General features: G+C 49.3%; 1 protein-coding gene across 4 annotated transcripts in view; it reads left to right on the forward strand.

The window, feature by feature from the left end:
* Sufu (SUFU negative regulator of hedgehog signaling) overlaps positions 1–18,606 on the forward strand; it is a 96,242-nt gene that overhangs the window by 22,942 nt on the left and 54,694 nt on the right. For 2 of the 4 annotated variants that reach the window (XM_016001856.3, XM_042264755.2), the window contains exons 3-4: positions 5,053–5,189; positions 8,495–8,536. In XM_016001856.3, coding sequence (XP_015857342.1) covers positions 5,053–5,189; positions 8,495–8,536 — 179 coding nt within the window. The remainder of the gene's footprint in view (positions 1–5,052; positions 5,190–8,494; positions 8,537–18,606) is intronic. The other 2 variants (XM_006983342.4, XM_006983341.4) reach the window with 1 other exon arrangement.

Here is an 18,606-nt window from a genome sequence, read left to right on the forward strand (position 1 = left end):
GAATGAATGAATGAATGAATGAATAAAAACCAGCTCCTGTATATAATCCCATCACTGGGAAGGTAGAGGTAGGATGATCAGAGTTCAAGAACAGCCTCAGCCACATAAGAGCATATCTCAAAAAGGGGGAGAGGCACCAGCTGTGCTATCCAGAATCTATATCATCACTCTACAAATGCCAGCTTCCTCAGCTCTCAAGGGTCATGAGTTCTAAGATGGGCTATAGGTGGGATGTCCAGTCTAAACAGGTCACAAGTCACTCATCCTGGTGACTTGCTACCAAGTCTCCCCATTTTTAAAATAAAAAGTACAATAAGAAAGAAAGAAAGAAAGAAAGAAAGAAAGAAAGAAAGAAAGAAAGAAGGAAGGAAGGAAGGAAGGAAGGAAGGAAGGAAGGAAGGAAGGAAGGAAGGAAGGAAGGAAGGAAAGAAGGAAAGGAAGAAAAAGAAAAGAAAAGAAAGAAACTGGGGCTCGCGGAGGTTAATTTGCCGTGGGTTAGCCCGAAGGTGGTGTGGTGAAGACAGTCAGTTCAGCCGGCTTTTGCAGCCTGCATTGGTACTGTTGCCCTTTTTCCATTCGGGTCTCTTACTGGGATCCTGGAGTGGCCTTGGAGTCCACCCTGGGGCGGCCAAGGGCCGAAGAAGCTGACACTGGGCTGTGGGGTGATGCCCTCACTGCCCAGATTTTCTGTTGCTCCTGGCAGACTTGCCGTTCTATCTCGGCCATTGGCTATTTATTTTTAATTTGTTATTGCATTTTGTGTGTGTGTGTGTGTGCGTGTGCGTGTGCATGTGTGTGTGTGTGTACACGTGTACACAAGTGCGCACAAGTGAGTGTGCACTCTCACATACACATCACAGTACCTGTGTGGAAGTCAAGACAACTTAATGGGAGTCAGTTTTCTGCAGCATGTAGGGTCCAGGGATGGAACTCAGGCCATCAGATTTGGTGGCAAGTACCTGTAGTGAATCACCTCACTGACTCCTTAGTTTGAGTTCTTGAGATAGCCCGCTATATGGCCAGGGGTGGTCTTGAACTACTGATATTCCTGCCTCCACCTCCCAAATTCTGGGAATATAGGAATATTCTGCTTTCCTTTTTCTTTCTTTCTTTCTGTTTTTTTTTTTTTTTTTTTTTTTTTTTTTAAGAGTGAGTAGTTGACTGTTTCGTATCTGCACGTTTTTCCATTTACTCACTTTGGCAGTAGGCTCCTGGATTGCCTCTACTGTTAGTGAATCCTCCAGCATTATTGTGAATAATGCTGCTGTCAACAGGAGTGTTCAAGACCCTGTTTTCAGGCTTTTGTGTAGATACCCAGACGTGGAATTACTGGTCATTGCAGTAATTCTGTTTCATTTTTTGAAAACAGCCATAATGTTTCTATAGCAGCTGCTTGCCACAGCCATCTACAAAAGTTCCAATTTCACGACCATTTGACTAGATGAGGCGCCATTTACAATTGCATCTGATAGTTAACAGGAGAGGCTCTATGTGAGGACGCGGATGGAACCTGGATCCACCGTACCAGGTGAAGGCACATAGAGGGAGTCCTTTGCTTCTCAGAGCTCACAGGTCCATCAGTTTCCTGCTACTTCCTGCTAGCCCTGGCTTTTAGTCATGGTGGTGTCCTAATAGAGCACCAGAAACTTCTATAAGCCCCTACTTAGAGAAGACTGGGATTTTATATATATATACTACTGGATATGTTTATGCCAGAGGCTTTTTTCCAAATACAAGATTATTCCCTTATGGTGAGTTTCCAGAACTAGTAACTGCTACGTTACATAATAGCTGATATGGCATAAAAGGTTTTCAACAGGGCTGGTAGGAGGCTCCGTGGTTAAGGCAGCACTTGAAAGCCTGATAGTCTGAGTTGGCTCTCCTGCATCCGTGTGCTGGAAGGAGAGAGATGCCTCCTGCAAATCGTTCTTTGATGACCACATTTGTGCCCGAAGTGTAGTTCCTAACACCTCTGCACGCGCATACACACATAGTGAATAAATCTTTTCTCTTTGTTTGTTTTTTGAGATAGGGTTTCTCTATGTAGCTGACTGTATACCTTGCTCTGTAGACTGGGCTGGCCTTGAACTCACAGACATCTGCCTGCCTCTGCCTTGAGTACTGGGATTTAAGGCATGTGCCATCACCACCCAGTTTGTGAATAAATCTTAAAAAAAAAAGTTACCCAGTGGCGGCGGCGGCGGCGGCGGCGGCGGCGGCGGCGGCGCACACCTTTAATCCCAGCACTCAGGAGGCAGAGCCAGGCGGATCTCTGTGAGTTCGAGGCCAGCCTGGGCTACCAAGTGAGTTCCAGGAAAGGCGCAAAGCTACACAGAGAAACCCTGTCTCGAAAAACCAAAAAAACAAAAAAGATTTAAAAAAAAAAAGTTATGCCTATATAGGACACTTGCGGTGAATGGCTCTTCTAGGACTAGAACTTGTTCTGGCTGAGTCGTGAAGGCCCAGGACATTATGATGCACTACTGTAGACTTTATAAACACTGACATGTAGTAGGCCACACTCAATTTCCAAAAACCATTTTTTTCAATAATTAATTAACCTTAAATGACTATGATATTTTTACTTTATAAACTTATTTTTTGCATATGTATGTAGTGTGTATAGTGTGGGTACCTAAGTATATGTGAGTTGGGGAGGCATGAACGTGTGTGTGTGTGTGTGTGTGTGTGTGTGTGTGTGTGTGTGTGTGTGTGTGTGTATGTGTGTGTGAGAGACAGAGACAGAGACAGAGACAGAGACAGAGAATGTGTCTCATTGCTCTCATGTTTCATCCTAGAAGACATGGAAGACAGCTGTTCCCTTGGAGCAGCTCCGTTCTCTGGTCAGACAAACCCTCTTTGGCAGGAGAAGGAGAAGCCTCTGTATGAAATGGTCCGGACCAAGCCAAGCCCCTTCGGGGAACTTTAAACACTGAATGATCTTGTTGCTTGGCTGTTATTGCCTGCACAGCCTGCTTTGAAAAAGAAATCTGACAGGCCCAGATCATGTGTTTATCCTAAGGCTGGCCCATTCCAAACTCATGTTTCAGAGTGGCGAGGTTTGTCCAGCCGTCCTGGTGGGTGGTAATCAGACACAGGTGGGAGCCATCTGGCTCGCTCTGCCCCTCCTCCTCAGCCAAGTGAGAGCTGGCCTGCCCACCACAGAGCTGGCTTAGAAAGCACCCTGTGTGGAGACAGATGGTGTGCACATGTGTGTGCATGAATGCACACTCATGCATGTGTGTGCCTAGAGCCCTCCTCAGTGAGGAGATGTGGTATGAGCGTAAATGGCTCAGTGGCTTCTCTCTCCACACCCATGGATTCTCTCCATTGTGCGGTCTATAACACATATGTTCCTTTTAGTCTGTTTCTCACGTTTTTGTGGTTAGAAATCATGTGTTTTCCTTGGCCTGAGATGAGAGCCCTGGAACAATGGTCTAATGCACTTTACAAAGCTGTCTCTAATTGGTGGTGCCCTGGTGACCCATCTCCCTGTGTGGAGCTTTGTTTGGTTGATCTCTGAGACAGGGTCTCACTGCGTAGCCCTGGCTAGCCTCGAACTCACTTGGCTCTCTCTCTCCAGTGCTGGCATTAAAGGGTGCTCACCACTGTGCCCCAGCCTTTTCCAGAGCTTTAAGTCAATCTCCTAGAGCTCTGGATTTTCATACTCTTCCAAACCTGAGGCCTCTGGGAGGCAGTGTGTCTCGATCACTAGCTATTCCCGCAGGTTCTGTTCGGTCTTGACCCCAACAGGTCAATTCATCAGGAAACAAATAGTGTAAATAGTGTCACCTTAAGCAATATCTAACCTTGTCTCCAGGAACCCAGGTGTACCCTCTAAATGGATTCTGCATCCACCTGGCAACCAGAAAACTAATCACACCACGCACACTTCCTTGAATGCAGTTGGATTTGACTGTGATGATTCCTGAGGATGCAGCTTCTCAGAGGTGCTCTCTCCCACAGAGGTGCCCCGGGGCTGACCTGCTGGGCCTCCCCAAGCACACAGAGCGGCAGCTGTGGCTCTCGTCAGTGTCTTTCTACCCAGTCTCCCATCCTAGCCTCTTGGGGATGATGACGAAAGATGCGAGGAAGGAGTCCCAGGGTTGAACCCTGATTGTGTCTTCAGCTCTCAAGAGGGAGAAGGAAGGTGTTGGCTGTCATTTTAGTTTATGGTTTGTGTTTGTATGCTGGGGAGTTTACATGTGTATAATCATTGTGGTTCATGTTTGTACAAGATATAATTACTGACAATTACATGTACATATTTTAACTCTTAACCTTTCTCATCCTGGCAAGCTTTGAGGAGCTTTTGTGGACTCCTCCTTGGACACCTCCCTCACCTGAGTAGGTGTGGCATACACACATGCACACACACACACACACACACACCCAACCAGGTTCTGCTCTTGAATAGACATCGCTACCCTCTCTGGCAGTCACCTGTTTCAGGGACTTCCCTGAGACTGCGCTGTTCTCCTTTGGGGTCCAGTGACTGAGGCATGCTCATGGAGGGTTAGAGAGAGTAGTGCTCGCTGACAGGGTGGGTACTGACCTTAGGAAGAGAGTGGGCCCACTCAGTATTTGCAGGCTGCCTCGGGACTTGTCTACAGTGCTGACTTAGGAGACTAGTCAGTGCAGCTAAGAATGGTGTCCCTGGAGGTGGAGAGGAAGAAGGCCACATCTTCCCCGAGCACACAGCCACACCGTTGGATCATAGGACATGTATCCTTAGCAAAATCAATGGGTACTTATTAGCAGTTTGAATAAGTGAGGAACATAAGATTTTCAGTAGTGTTTCTTCTGTCATTTAAAGGGAATGTTCTAGAACCACAAAGTCTGGAACTTATGACTCAAGAGTACCAGTGTAGAAGTTTGGCTGGGCCAACATCATACATGTACACCCTCAGCTCACTGGAGGGTAAAGCAAGCTTTGGAGAGACTTCTTCACCCTGGCATTCCCTTTGAGTTGAGGCGATCCTGTGGAGGCCACCACACAGAGACTTTGTAGACTTTGTCCTGTGGTAGTTAAACTGAAAATGTTTTTTTCAGGTTTACAGGAACAGACGGACCGAGTGGCTTTGGCTTTGAATTGACATTTCGTCTGAAGAGAGAAACTGGGGAGTCCGCCCCACCAACATGGCCAGCGGAGCTGATGCAAGGCCTGGCGCGATACGTCTTCCAGTCAGGTAATAGCCCCGAGGCTGCCTGGTCTGCTGGTCCTGTGCCCATCGGCCTGGTGGGCTTTGGGAGCTTGCAGGTGTATTCTGATGTCTACAGAGTCCTTTCATGGGTGGGAAACTGTGTGGACCTTAGCCGAGACTAGGCCAGTGTCCCAATAACCTAAGGCTTTGTTGCCGTCTCTCATAACTAGCCTGTTCCCTGTTCCCGGTGGCTTGGCCGTCTCTGTGTCTATTTCCAGCCCTCAAGCACATAGGCTAATCTTGGCTCAGCCTGGGAGAATAATAGGGACTGGAACTTGTTCCTTTCCCTCACAGGGTGGAGGGGATGCTAAAATCAGAACTGAGTTAGATTATTCAAATGCCCTAGAGAGGTTGGTTGTCCTTTGCTCCTCGTGCCCACTGGGGACTGCTGCAATGGATCTTGGGTAAGGCCTTTGTGCTGGAAGTGATGCTCTTACTTTCTCAGCTCATTCTGCCAGCCTCCTCCAGCCTGTGAAGGCGCCATAGTCCCGAATAGTTCTCTGTGGCTAGTGTGCAGAGAGTGCAGAGTATTTGTGTGGCCTAGATTTTTCTATCTTTGATTTGGTATGCCCCCCCCCCTTCACTCTTCCTCTCCATCCTTTCCTCAGGATACATGATGGCCTGGACCAGCCTGAGCCCCGCCTCTCAGCCTCCAGATGCTGGGATTACCAGGTCACACCAGAGAGAGAGGGGGGGGAGAGAGAGAGAGAACGAACACATAGGGATTGAATCGGGGGTCTTGTACATAAAGGCAAGAGCTCTGGAACGGACCTGTATCTAGCATACTTTATTCTTTATTTTGACACAGGGTCTCATTAAGTTGTCCAGGCTGACCTTGAACTCACTCTTTAGTCCAATTACAGGCCTCTGCCACCAGGTCTAACTTTGAAAATAGATTTTTTTGTTGTTGTTGTAGAATTTGACCTGCTGTGGGAATGAAGATTCTACTTCTTATTAATATATTCATTTTTGTACCTGCTTAGGTAGATAGAGATAAGGGAAATGTAAAATACATGTTACAAAATACTAATAATGTCTAGTGTGAAGTAATTTTGACATTATAATGCAAATCATTATTTTATTTTGCCTTTTTTGGGGGGAGGAACCACAGAGTCTTATATATAGCCCAATCCTCCTAAACTGGTTAAAATGGATGTCAGGGGCCTGGGGACATGGCTCCATAGGTAAAGGTGCTTGCTACCACCCGGCCACCTGAGTTTGATCCCTGGGGCCCGTATGGTGGGGGAGAGCCAGCTCTCAGGTTGTCCTCTGACCTCCATATGTGTGCTAGGGCATGTGCCCACACACATGTACACACAAATACATGTAGTTAAAAAAATTGTGAGCCGGGCAGCAGTGGCACATGCCTTTAATTCTGGCACTCGGGAGGCAGAGGCAGGTGGATCTGTGTGAGTTCGGAGCCAGCCTGGGCTACAGATCCAGGACAGGTACCAAAACTACACAGAGAAACCCTGTCTCAAAAAAAAAAAAAAAAAAAAATGTTAAGGAGCCGGTGAGATGGCTGGGGGGCAGGGTGCCTACTGCCAAGCTTGACCTTGATCCCTGGACCCCGGTGCCGAAGAGAACCAGCTCCTTCAATTGTTCTCTGACCTCCACGTGTGTGCCATGGCGTCCATTTTCATCCTCAGAAATAATGTGTTAAAAAAAAAAAGTTTTTAGGAGACAGGAACTCAAAGAATCACTCTACAGATTCCTTATTTGTTGATAAGAGGAAGAAGAGGGACCAGAGAGATGGCTCAGTGGTTAAGAGCACTGGCTGTTCTTGCAGAGGACCTGAGTCCAGTTCCCAGCACACACAGGGTGGCTCACAACCTCCTTAACTCAAAGTTCCAGGGGATCCAACTCCCTTTTCTAGCCTCCATGGGCTCTGAGAACTCATGGGTGTACAGACATATGCAGGCAAAATACTCATGCACATAAAACAAAAAATAAATACATTTGAGAGACAGAGAGAGACAGAGGGACAGAAGAACTATCCTGACAAAGGAAGATCAGAGCGGATGTCTCCTTTGGAAGGATCAAGTTCGGTGCACTGATCGCCAAGTGTTACTTTGTAACTGTACATGCTGGACACGGACAAGCCAAGTAGGAGAAGGTAGCTGAGGAACACTTTTCCAAACAGGCTGAACCCAGATCCAAGCAAGTTACAGCCAAATGTGGCCACACGGTGGGACATTCTCCAGTGCACCTTCCTAGATTCCTGTACCCAGCGAGGACTGTCGCCAGTTGAAGGAAACTTGGTGGTTTTCCTGCAGTGTTTGATCCTTGATCCAACCCTGGGAGGAAAAGGTCGTTTGTAGGACAGCTGGGAAAAGTGAATGTGATTCTATGTTAGACACTAGCATTGCGCTATAGTGAAGTTCCTTGTGGGTGTGGTATTGTATACGATAATGTCAAAGGCTGAAATGTCTATGGATAAAGTACTAAATGATTCAGCAAAAAAGGAAGGTGTGTGGGAGAAAGCCAGTGTGGAATGTTGTTTGTGGTCAAGCTGGAAGGTGTCCGGATATCCATTTTACGCCTCCTAACTTCCCTAAGGACAGGAAATGTTTGCGCTGAGTCGCGCTCTTGCTCAGGTGTGTGACAGCTGTGTGCTCTCCAGTCCCCTCTGCACCAGTGGCCTCTCACGGCTTCTCCAGCGTCACTGCTGTCACTTGTGCCTGCAGATCACACCAGGAACTTCAGAACAGCGGGGTGACTCCGCTCTTAAAGTTTTCTGGTTTCCGGACTTTCTATGATAGCGTAGTACTATTTAAGTAACAGGTAAACCAGGTAGTGAGTGGTAAATCACACCTGTCATCCTGGCACGGGGGAAACAGAGGCAAGGAGGCCCTGAGCTGAAGGCCAACTGGGGCTGTATAGTGAAATTCTGCCTCACAACAAAACAAAACAAAACCAACCAAATAAATGGTTAAACAAGTCTACTTTAAGTGCTGTTTTGGAACTTGGCAGAGAATAATAGTGAGTTATTGAAACACAGGAAAGTGATGAGGAGCCAGTGGTCCCTGATTTTAGGCTAAGGCCTAAATGGTGGTGAGGACAAGAGCTGTGCCATTAGTGTGCCTGTGTGCCTCTAACACACAAAGGGTAGCACCCAGTTTTGGCTTTTTGCTTTTCTTTTGTTTTATTTTGTGTTTAGAGACAAAATCTCTCTATGTAACCCAGGCTGAGTACTCGACATTCTCCTGCTTTAGTTTCTTGAGTGCTAGGCCACTATATCAGTTTAAGTACTTTTTTTTTTTCTTTTTCATACTGGGGATGGAGCACAGGGCCATGTCAGCCTTACAGTTGCAGAGGACAACATGGAGAAGGTTAGTAACACGTGTAAGATTACAGCTCTCCTAGGTGTGAAGGCAGGATTCGAGCCCAGGCAATGAACGAAGTACGCTTTACCCCGCTAGTGTGCTGACAGGAACTCTGCGGACATCTGGTCTACCTGATGTCCCAGGCTGTGCAGTGAGAAATCTGAAACTCCTCCCTGTGGATAAATGCTGCTCGTTCGCGTGGCCACTCTGCTCTGGGATGGCTTGTCAGGGTTAGACAGGACTAATGCTCAGCAGAGTGACAGTCTGCAGTTCTTGGAAAACAGAGCAGGGTAAAAAAAGCATTTATTCAATCTCCCAAATCCTCTTAAATATGTATCTTTTATTTTTGAAGCCTTTGTGTGTGTGCAACTGCATGTGTGTGGGTGCACATGCGTGTGGAGTTAGAGAACAACTTTGGCTGTAGCTCCTCAGGAGCTATCTGCTGCATATATTTGATGACTTATTTTTATTTTATGCGTACCTATCTGTGAGTGTCTGCATGTATGTTTGTGCGCCACATGTGTGCCTGGTGCCTTCAGAAGTCAGAAGAAGGCATCCGATTTCCTAGAACTAGAGTGACTGTTGTAAGCCACCATGTTGGTGCTAGAAACCAAACCTCAGATGCTGGGATCAAAGATGTATGCTATCATACCTGGCTGTTCCTTGATTTTTATGTAGTTGATTTGGGTACTTGCCTTGGAAGTCCATAGAGTCCGATCTCCCCTGAAGCTGGGAAAGGCTAAAATCATCCTTGAGGTGCCTCTGAGTCTTGATTCCACAGACCCATGTGAACCTATACTCACACCCGATATACAACAGATTATGTAGCTGATTTGGGACTTGCCTTGGGAGCCCTGTTCTAAATGCACTAGAGTCAGTATGGTATAGGGGGGCCGTATAGTAAACTGTGATGCAGACTGTAGTGTGATTAACTGCTCTCAGAGTGGAGCATGCTCAGCTGCTGGTAGAACCTCTCCTTGTGGTTTGTAGCTATCACTAATCTCTGTGTGATACACTCTATCAGGGTCACACATGATCATATTATACAGAACATGTGTGTTCTTTGCTTGATACATCCACAGATACACCTGCATTGTAAATGGCATCAGAATTCTGTCTGGTGGCCTTGCCTCTCTGTTCCGTCCACTCTAAACCCATTAACTTCATACAGAGCGCTCCACCCTCTGCCCCACCCAGCTGCATGTGAGGGCATGCCGAGCAGTACAGTCAAATGAGCGTTGAGACCTGCTTTTCCGGATCCAAGTGCCAGGCGGTTTTAGCACCAGGCCAGTGGCAAGCAAAGGGAAGAGGGATGGACTCTGGTGGGTGTAGAGTGGGGGGCAGCAAGTGTCCACACCGGGCCATCACACCACAGTAGGCAGCCTCTGAAGTTTGCTCTGGAGTGACTCGGCTCTGGCTGACCCATTGGAAGGTTTGCTGAGCGGTCAGAAGCTAAGCCGGAGAGAAGGGGCAGCAGAAACATGACTCGCTAGGGGAAGGAGCTTCCGTAGATGGCAAAGCCTTCCTGACTCTCTTTGGCTCCGGTAACAGGGACATGCAGGGTTTCAGGGGTGACTTGATATGTGTGCTCAGTGTCTGCTGGGTCGTGGTGCTGTGTGCCGGTCTTGTCTTACAGAATGGCATTTATCAGCCAGGAATGGTAACAGTACTAGTCTACTTCCAAGTTCTTATCTGCAGACCCCTAGGTGGAAGATTTTTTTTCTCCCAACACGTCTGTGTTAGTCCTGGGAAGGGATGCTGCTCAGTTCCACCCGGGTCATTTGACCACCATTGTTGGTGGCAGTGGTCCAGGTACAGCACCAGAGTACACGTAAGGTCCCCTTCGCCCCTACTTCTAACCACGGAGAGTGGCGAGGGGATCTCTTAAGCCAGAGGATAACTACTGGTGGAGGAAGTAGGTGTGGCTCTGGCTGGCCAAATCAGTTGTTGATGGGGCAGGAGAGACAGCCCTCAGCTCTGCAGTGGTCGTGGTGTGCACTGGGAAGTCAGTTATTAGGAGAGGTAGAGTTGGAGCGGACTCCTCCTGTTCTGTCTCTTTGCATCTTATGGGATGTCCTGACAAGATGTGACTAGAGTGCCCGATGAGGACACCTTGTGCAGAGTCACCGGGAGAGGAGCTGGTCCCGCCGGGGTTGGCTTTCAGCGCTCTGGCTGAGGACCTCCTCTGTGGTTCGTGCTCTGCCCTCCCAGGACCTGGTTGCCTTTTTCAGCCGGCTCGCTCCTGTTCTGGGGATGGTTGCCATGGCTCATTCATTGCCCCTCGGGTCTACAAACAGTATGATCAGTCTTTCTTTTCCTTTTGAAGACAGGTCTGTAGTATAGCCGCATGGAGGGACCAGAACCTTCTGTGCCGTCTACCAAAAGAGCAAGCTGTTAGAAAGCAGGGCCAGCCACTCATTGGTCTCCTGCTCCTTCCCCTTATATTTGTCAGTTTCTGTTGCTGTGACAGAGACTTGACAGAGTCACCTGGAGAGAGGAATGGTCTGCTTCTGCTTCGGTCTCCCAGAGGAAGGGAGATGGAGCAGGAACATGGGACACCTTGTTCTCGAGAAACAGCTGTAGGCTAGGACCAGAGGCCACCTAACCCTAAAGGCCCATTCCTCGCCTCCTCTTGCTACCAGCTGGGGACGGTTCACACACAGACGCCAAGGGGACATTCACTCTCGGGTAGCATCAAAGATGATGTACACAGCCAGGAGCCCCTCACTGGAACCAGAACACCGTGGTGTTTGGAGCCTCCGGCCATCACAGTTGTGAGCCTAATAAACCTCTGTGCGGTCCAGGTTATCTAGCCTCGGGTATTTTGCTATAACAACACAAAGAGACTAAGGCGGCAGCAGGGGACAGGCACCAGATGGCCAGAACAGTATCTGCCACTCTTCCCTGCCTGGGGTCAGAGAAACCTTGCCTACTGGTCAGGGCCTGGGACAGTACAGAAGTCCTCAGGAAAGAGAGACTGTTCAGTCACAGGACAGGGCAGCTGTCATTTCACCTGCTCCTGCAGATTTTGAGTCCTCTGGCAGAGTCCTCTGGAATGTCCTGGAAGGTTTTTATGGTGCACACATCAGTACTCATGAATAGACATTTAAATGTCTGTCTTCCCTATTTTGCAGCTAGGTTCTCTTCCTTCCCGTTCACTTTTAACTGTTTGATCAGCCTGTTCTTTCTTCTCAGATGGCCAGTGACAGCTCTCCTTGCCCTGCCCTCTGGGTTTCATTAGGAGGAAGCCCCACCCCCACCCCCACCCCGTCCAGTTCTGCAGGACCTGATTCCTGAGCTGTGCTTTAGATTCCACAGGAGAGGGCGTCTGCTCGCAGTTCAGTCACCGGTGGGTCATAACCAAAGCTTGCAGGCCAGTTTCACTTGCGTTCTTAGGAAAAACACAGTCCCTTCGCTTGTCACCAACACAGCCCGCTGCTGTCTGATGGCAGCCTCGTGACAGTGCAGCCTCGACAGGGACCTTTTCCTGAGCTGCCGTCGGGGAGAGGGACCCATCGAACTGTCTGTGGTCCTGATAGACTGGCACCACACGGTTGGTTTTTAATCATTTCTTCACTGTATTTATAAATGAAGTTACAGCAGCCAGGGCGTGGCAGGCACATACCTGTAACCCCAGCACTTGGGAAGTGGAGGCAGAAGATTCGGGAGATCATCCTTGCTATATAGTGAGTTCAAAGCCAGACTGGGCTACATGAGACCCTATCTCAAAATAAAATAGAGTTGTTTGCTGGGCAGTGGTAGTGCATGCTTTAAATCCCAGAACTGGGAGGCAAAGGCAGGTGGATCTCTTGAGTTCAAGGACAGCCAGATCTACGCAGAGATACCTTGTCTCAGAAAAAAAAGCAAAAAGACAATAAATAGTTGTTGATTTTAAAACTCAAACAGATATGACCTTCAGAATTCTCTGAGGCTCAGCAGCCCCGTGCATGTGCCTCCAAGAATGTCTGATGAGCCCTGCTTCACATGCTGTGGCCTCTTGAGTCTCCAAGGCTCCGAGGGAGGGAGGAGCAGGTGGAAATGAGCGGTTTCTCCTCCTTTGGGTTACTGTACTTGTGTGCCTGCTGTGTGCTGGGGCTCTAAAGATGCTGGGGAAGCCAAGGTGAGAGAAACAGGATCCCATCCCAAGGTGGAGACAAGCTGGAAGATGGAGTGGATGAGAACTGGTTCTGTAGATAGAGAAGAGGGCCAAAGAGCTCCAGAAACGTTGAGGCGGTGGCGTGTTCTAGATCACAGGGTCGGTGAAGGACAGACTGGAGGCAAGAGGGAAGAGAGAGCCATTTTTGGCAGAGGGAAACAACAACATGTGTGAGCCCCTGGAGGGGGGAAAGAGCCTTCCTCAGCCAGCTGAGAGGGAGAAGAAAGGCGCAGGCTGCATGGCTGGAGGTGCGGCCTGGATGGGAAAGTGCTAGGCCTCAGGCAAGTCAGCCTGAGTCTGGATCCGATTCTGGGCAGTGGAAAGCTACAAACGCCTTTTAAGGAGAGACGGGGCAAAGGAGGAGTTTGGAGACGGAAAACCTTGCTCCTTTTAGTGAGATGTGCTTGGATTTGAGGTAGCCGCATTTTGATTTATTTTTAAACATTTTCTTTTCTGTGTATGAGTATTTTGCTATGTTTGTAAGTGCATCTCATGCTTGCTGAGTACCCTAGAGGCCAGAAGAAGGTGTCAGATCCTCTGGACTGGAGTTACATATGGTTGTGAGCTGCCATGTGAGTGCTGGAAACAACCTAGGTCTCTGGAAGAGCAGCCGGCGCTCTTAACCACTGGGCCATCTCTCCAGCCCTGTCCCTGCGTTTGAGAGTGGTTCTCCCCAGAAGGTGATGAGGCAGTTCAAGGTTAAAGCCAAGCCATCACTGCAGATGGCTTGCTCTGTCATCCTTGTCCTTGGGAACCTTAGTTCTGGGAAATCCTTCCCCCAAACTCTAACCACTGAGGCTCTCAGCCTCCCCTCTCTCTAGGTCTTGTGGTTCTCACCATACCTGTGTTCAGCAGCACACCACAAGGTTGGTATTCCAGCTCCCTCCCAAGGGCATCAGGCTCTGCTTCCCCCTCCCCACAGGTGAACTCAGAGTCCAGTCCAGGGAGACATTGCCCTGCCGCAGATCCCCAGCCTCCTTGCTTGCTTCTCCCTGACGGTCCACGTGTTGTGTGCTGTTACTGTCTGGGCCATAAGTGAATTCTGCAAGGAGATGCTCTTACCGAGGAGAGCTGGAGCCCTCTGCTTCCTGACTTGGATAAGCTGCCCTCGTTGCCCCAGTCAGCTAACCAAAGCCAAATGTGGCTGCCATCTTCTATTAGCATCATTTTTCTTCCTCCTAGTCTTTTTGATTTTCCTGACATTTTCTTTCCCTCTGGCTGATTTATCCTCTTTTCTGGTTGCTATGGATCTGTAAAATATTTCCCCTTTCATCTGTTAGTAATACTGACCAACTGCAAGTCAAAACACTTTCTCTGCATTTCCCAGGATTTTAGATTAATAGCTGAAAGATTGCATTCCTATCCACAGAAGGAAAACAGGTCAGTCCTCAGAAATGAGTGTGTGCTCCAAAGTCTAAGTGCTTTAGCCTGAACTAATAAATCCAAGCGTTTTTAGGGAAGACAGAGCAAGGTTGGCAAGTACAGGCGCAGACCGAGCTCGGCTGGCCCCCTGCTGGGCAAGGAGACTGGCCTGCAGTACCGTCCACTGCCCCTCCAGACAGCTGCTTGCGCTGTGACAGCAGAGTTAAAGGTTGAGGGTGGGGTGTCCAGTGGCGGAGCACTTGTTTCACTAGTGTGAGGGCCCGGGTTCAATCCTCAGACTCCAGAAAAGCAAAACAAACAAACAAACAAAAAACATTCCATGGCCTGTGGAGTCCACAAATACTTAATATCTGGCCACTCTCTGAAAAGCCTGACTTTTCAAAACTTGGAAAATGTCTTTCGCCCCTGATAATACCCAGTGCAGAGGGGTCTGCCTGGAGGCTGAGGTTGCTGAGGCTCTGAGAATGGAATCGCCTTAGCTGCCATCTGCGTCCCAGCCACCAGCACCACGACCAAGGTAGTGTAGCCTAGTGCTTCCCTGAGGAGGGAGGGAATGCGTCTCCCGCTGAGCTGCTGTGGGCACGGGGGCAAATTCCTCGGCTTCCAGCTTCCCGGGCCTGTGTCCTACCTGCAGACCTGGAGGACCTCAGAGCTTTAGGACAAAGAAGCTGTTTCACAGACATTAAACTGGGTGGTTCACCCTTAGGCTGGGTCTCATCGCTGGTCTCCTGTGGTTGGCTCTGATGATCATGACCAGAGGTTCAGTGAAGACTGTGGAACAATGTTGCAGCGCCCCAACTGGTGGCAGGCTTCGTGGGTTCAAATCCCAGTTCAACCAGGTGAAATGCTCAGAACCTTAGGTCAAAACCGTATTTCCCCACGATGTGATTACTTCCCCTGAGAAACACAGTTTTAGATATGGGCAACTCCTGGTACACTGCCTGGGAGCACACACACAAACTAATAATAGTGTTTGTGGGGATTTGTTTGGGTTGTTGCTTATTTGAGTTTTTTGAGACAGGGTCCCTTACAACTCAGGCTGGCATCAAGCTCATTGTGTAGTCAAAGATGATTTTGAGCTCTTGATCCCCCTGCCTCCACCTCCTGAATGCTAGGGTTACAGCTGCGTGTTACCACACACACAGCTTGGAAGCACTCTTAAAAGAAAAAGAAGCCAGGCGGTGATGGCATATGCCTTTAATCCCAATACTTGGGAGGCAGAGGCAGGCGGATCTCTGTGAGTTCGAGGCTAGCCTGGTTTACAAAGTGAGTGCCAGGACAGCCAGGGCTACACAGAGAAACCCTGTCTCAAAAAATAAAAAAAAGAAAGAATAGAAAAGAAAGCACAGTACGGTATATCGGTGGGTCCCAATTCTAATAGTATGTCCTCTTGGACAGGTGGATGACTGAAAGAGGGTAGTCGTAGAGGCACGGTAGTGTGATGGAGGTTAGGAGTCTTTGCTACTTCCTTTCTTGTGATTGCCACGTTGAAATGTTCTACTGAGATGTGTTTTGTTATTAGAAAAACAAATAAACACCATGAAAACAAACAAGGACAGCTGCTAGCCTGGTCCCTTTCTTCCAGCTCTCTAGGAGGAAATGACTGGTTAAGCCAGTCACAGCCCTGCCTGGGATCCCTGGAAGTGGATCTCACAGCCGGTCAAGCCTGTCTTCTTGCCTTAGGGGCCAGACCCAGGGGCAGGTATGAGCCTGGCCCTCCAGAGTTCTGATGAGGTTCTGGTAGTATTTCTGACTTATCACAGAGCCCTTTGCAGGAAGCTTGAACCAGAAAGGAAGAAAAGAAGGTGCTTTGGTGCCCTCCAGAGAGAGGGTGCATACATCTGTCCCAGCTACTCGGGCAGCCAAGGGAGTAGGGTCACTTGAGCCCAGGAGTCCAAAGCCAGGCTGGGTAACACTGTGAGACCAGCGGGACTCCACAACTGCTACCGGGGTCCTCTTCTGTCTGGACAGTAGCCCCATGGACAGCACATTCCTGGGGTGCTGCTCTTCTGAGCCCTGGGCCCACCTATCTCCAAGCAAATCTGTTTGGATTTGCTGCCTTAGGAGAAGAGGATGCTGTGTGCTCTCACCTGGATGTACCTGGATCCTCCCATACTGAGCAGTGTGATGACCTGAACTCCAAAGCCTTGGTCCTTTCCCGCAGATCACACACTTGTTAATGTCTGTCTTAGCTGGAGCACTTTAATTTCCCAAATATAACCTGATTGTTGTTTTTGCTATTGCTAAAATATCCAGGTGATACTGGAAACATGAAAAAAAGCAAACCATAGAAAAATGGGTAGAATAGAGTCATAGTTTTGCCTTTAAAAAAGAAAATATGGGCTGGGCGGGGGCAGAGGCAGGCACATCTCTGTAAGTTTGAGGCCAGCCTGGTCTACAAAGTGAGTTCCAGGAGAGTCAGGGCTACACAGAGAAACCCTGTCTTGATACCACCTTTCCCCCCTCCCCCCCCCCCAAAAGAAAGTATGATATCAAGGCCTGAACTTTATCCCAGCCCAGAAAAAAAAAAAAAAAAAGAAATGGGAATTGGATTACTCATCCTCATAGGAAAGTGCAGCTGGCAAGATGGGAAAGGTGTGGACGCCAGACTCAGTTAGATGCCCAGGACCCACAAGGAGAGGACCCGCCTCTGCAGGTCGTCCTCTGGCTGCCACTGCTCGCTCTCTCTCTCTGTCTCTCTGTCTCTCTGTCTCTCTCTTGCATACACACACACACACACACACACACACACACACACACACACACACACACACACACACACATCAATCATTAAGTGCTTAAAAAAAAAAAAACAGTGGACCCAGATGAGGAGTGGGACCAGGAAGAAATGTCACGCCGCTGCACGTCTGTGCTTGAGTCTTCTGATAAGCCGGTAACTGCGGAGTACCTAAACTGAAAATGAGAAGAATGTCATCCAGCACTCGCTCGGCCCCTGGAGCAGTCATTCTATTTGGTTGTCGTCCTCTGAGCACGTCTCTGTACAGAAGCTAATTGGACAGTTTCACTAAGTACTGTATGATGACATGCTTTCTACACCCAGTGTCCTCTCGGAAATCTTTGGTGGTTTTTACTTTTAGACAGAGGATCACTGTGTAACTGAGTCTGGCCTGAAAGTCTCTATGGAGCCCAGGCTGGCCTCAAACTCACTTCAATCCCCCTTCCTCAGCCGCCCAAGTGCTGGGATTCCAGCTGTGCACCACGATGTCCAGCGTGAGGTGTTTGGAGCGGAGTAAATACAGCTCAGCAGCAATGTTTGTGACAGCCAGTGTGTAGTGTCCCCTTGCGTGGAGTAGCGTGGCAGACCCCTCTCGAGCTTTCGGCTTACACACACACCCCCGCCCCGTGCGCGCACCCCAGTTTAAATGCTGTGCAAGGAACATGTGTGTACAACTTGCAGCTGTGTCCCCTCGCCGAGGACAGATTCCTGCAGGGGGCTGCCATATGATGTGGTCTGCACGCTTTGCGGTTTGGTGCCGGTACCCAGCCGTCCTTTAAGAAGGATGCACTAGTCTTGGTGTTACTGTCCGGGGCTGCTGCTGCTCTCCCACCTGCCAGGAGTCCGGGCACCAAGGAGGTGCTGTGTCACCTTTAAAAGCCGTAGAAGTCACAGGGGTCTGCCAAGTCTTCGGACTTCAAAGCTGGCTCCATCCCAATATTAAGAAAGTTCCCTGAGGCTGGAGACTTAAAGGCTAAACAGACTGGATCTCAGCAAGCTATGCTTCCTGCCTCCGGCCTCAGTCCTGACAAGGAGTCTGCCCAACACACCAGAATATTACCACCAGTGATCTTCCTGCCTCCTCCTACAGTCAGGTTACACCGAGTTGCTTAGCCTCCCCTCTTTCCTTCATCTGAGAGTGGAGGGAATCAGGAAGTCCCGGGGACAGCGGTACAGACAGCTAGGGTCTGGACTTGACTTATTCACCTTTGTATGCCATCTTGGACCCAACAGCTCCTCCCGGGCTCCACCGTCTGCAGAGCATGTTGGTAAACAGAGTGGACCCTCCTGGGCTCCACCTTCTACAGAGCATGTTGGTAAACAGAGCGGACCCTCCTGGGCTCCACCGTCTGCAGAGCATGTTGGTAAACAGAGCGGACCCTCCTGGGCTCCACCGTCTGCAGAGCATGTTGGTAAACAGAGCGGACCCTCCTGGGCTCCACCGTCTGCAGAGCATGTTGGTAAACAGAGTGGACCCTCCCGGGCTCCGCTGTCTGCAGAGCATGTTGGTAAACAGAGTGGACCCTCCCGGGCTCCACCTTCTACAGAGCATGTTGGTAAACAGAGCGGACCCTCCCGGGCTCCGCTGTCTGCAGAGCATGTTGGTAAACAGAGTGGACCCTCCCGGGCTCCGCTGTCTGCAGAGCATGTTGGTAAACAGAGTGGACCCAGACAAGGGCTGCTGTCAGGCTGACACAGCTTCTCTGAGCTGTGCAGTGTGTGAAGAATGGATGGAGAGGCAAGGAAACTGGAGGTATCCCACTTCAAGGAAGGGCTGGCTGAGTGGGGGGCTCTGACCCA

This window comes from Peromyscus maniculatus, chromosome 1, assembly GCF_049852395.1.
Source record: "Peromyscus maniculatus bairdii isolate BWxNUB_F1_BW_parent chromosome 1, HU_Pman_BW_mat_3.1, whole genome shotgun sequence".
Classification (NCBI taxonomy): domain Eukaryota; kingdom Metazoa; phylum Chordata; class Mammalia; order Rodentia; family Cricetidae; genus Peromyscus; species Peromyscus maniculatus.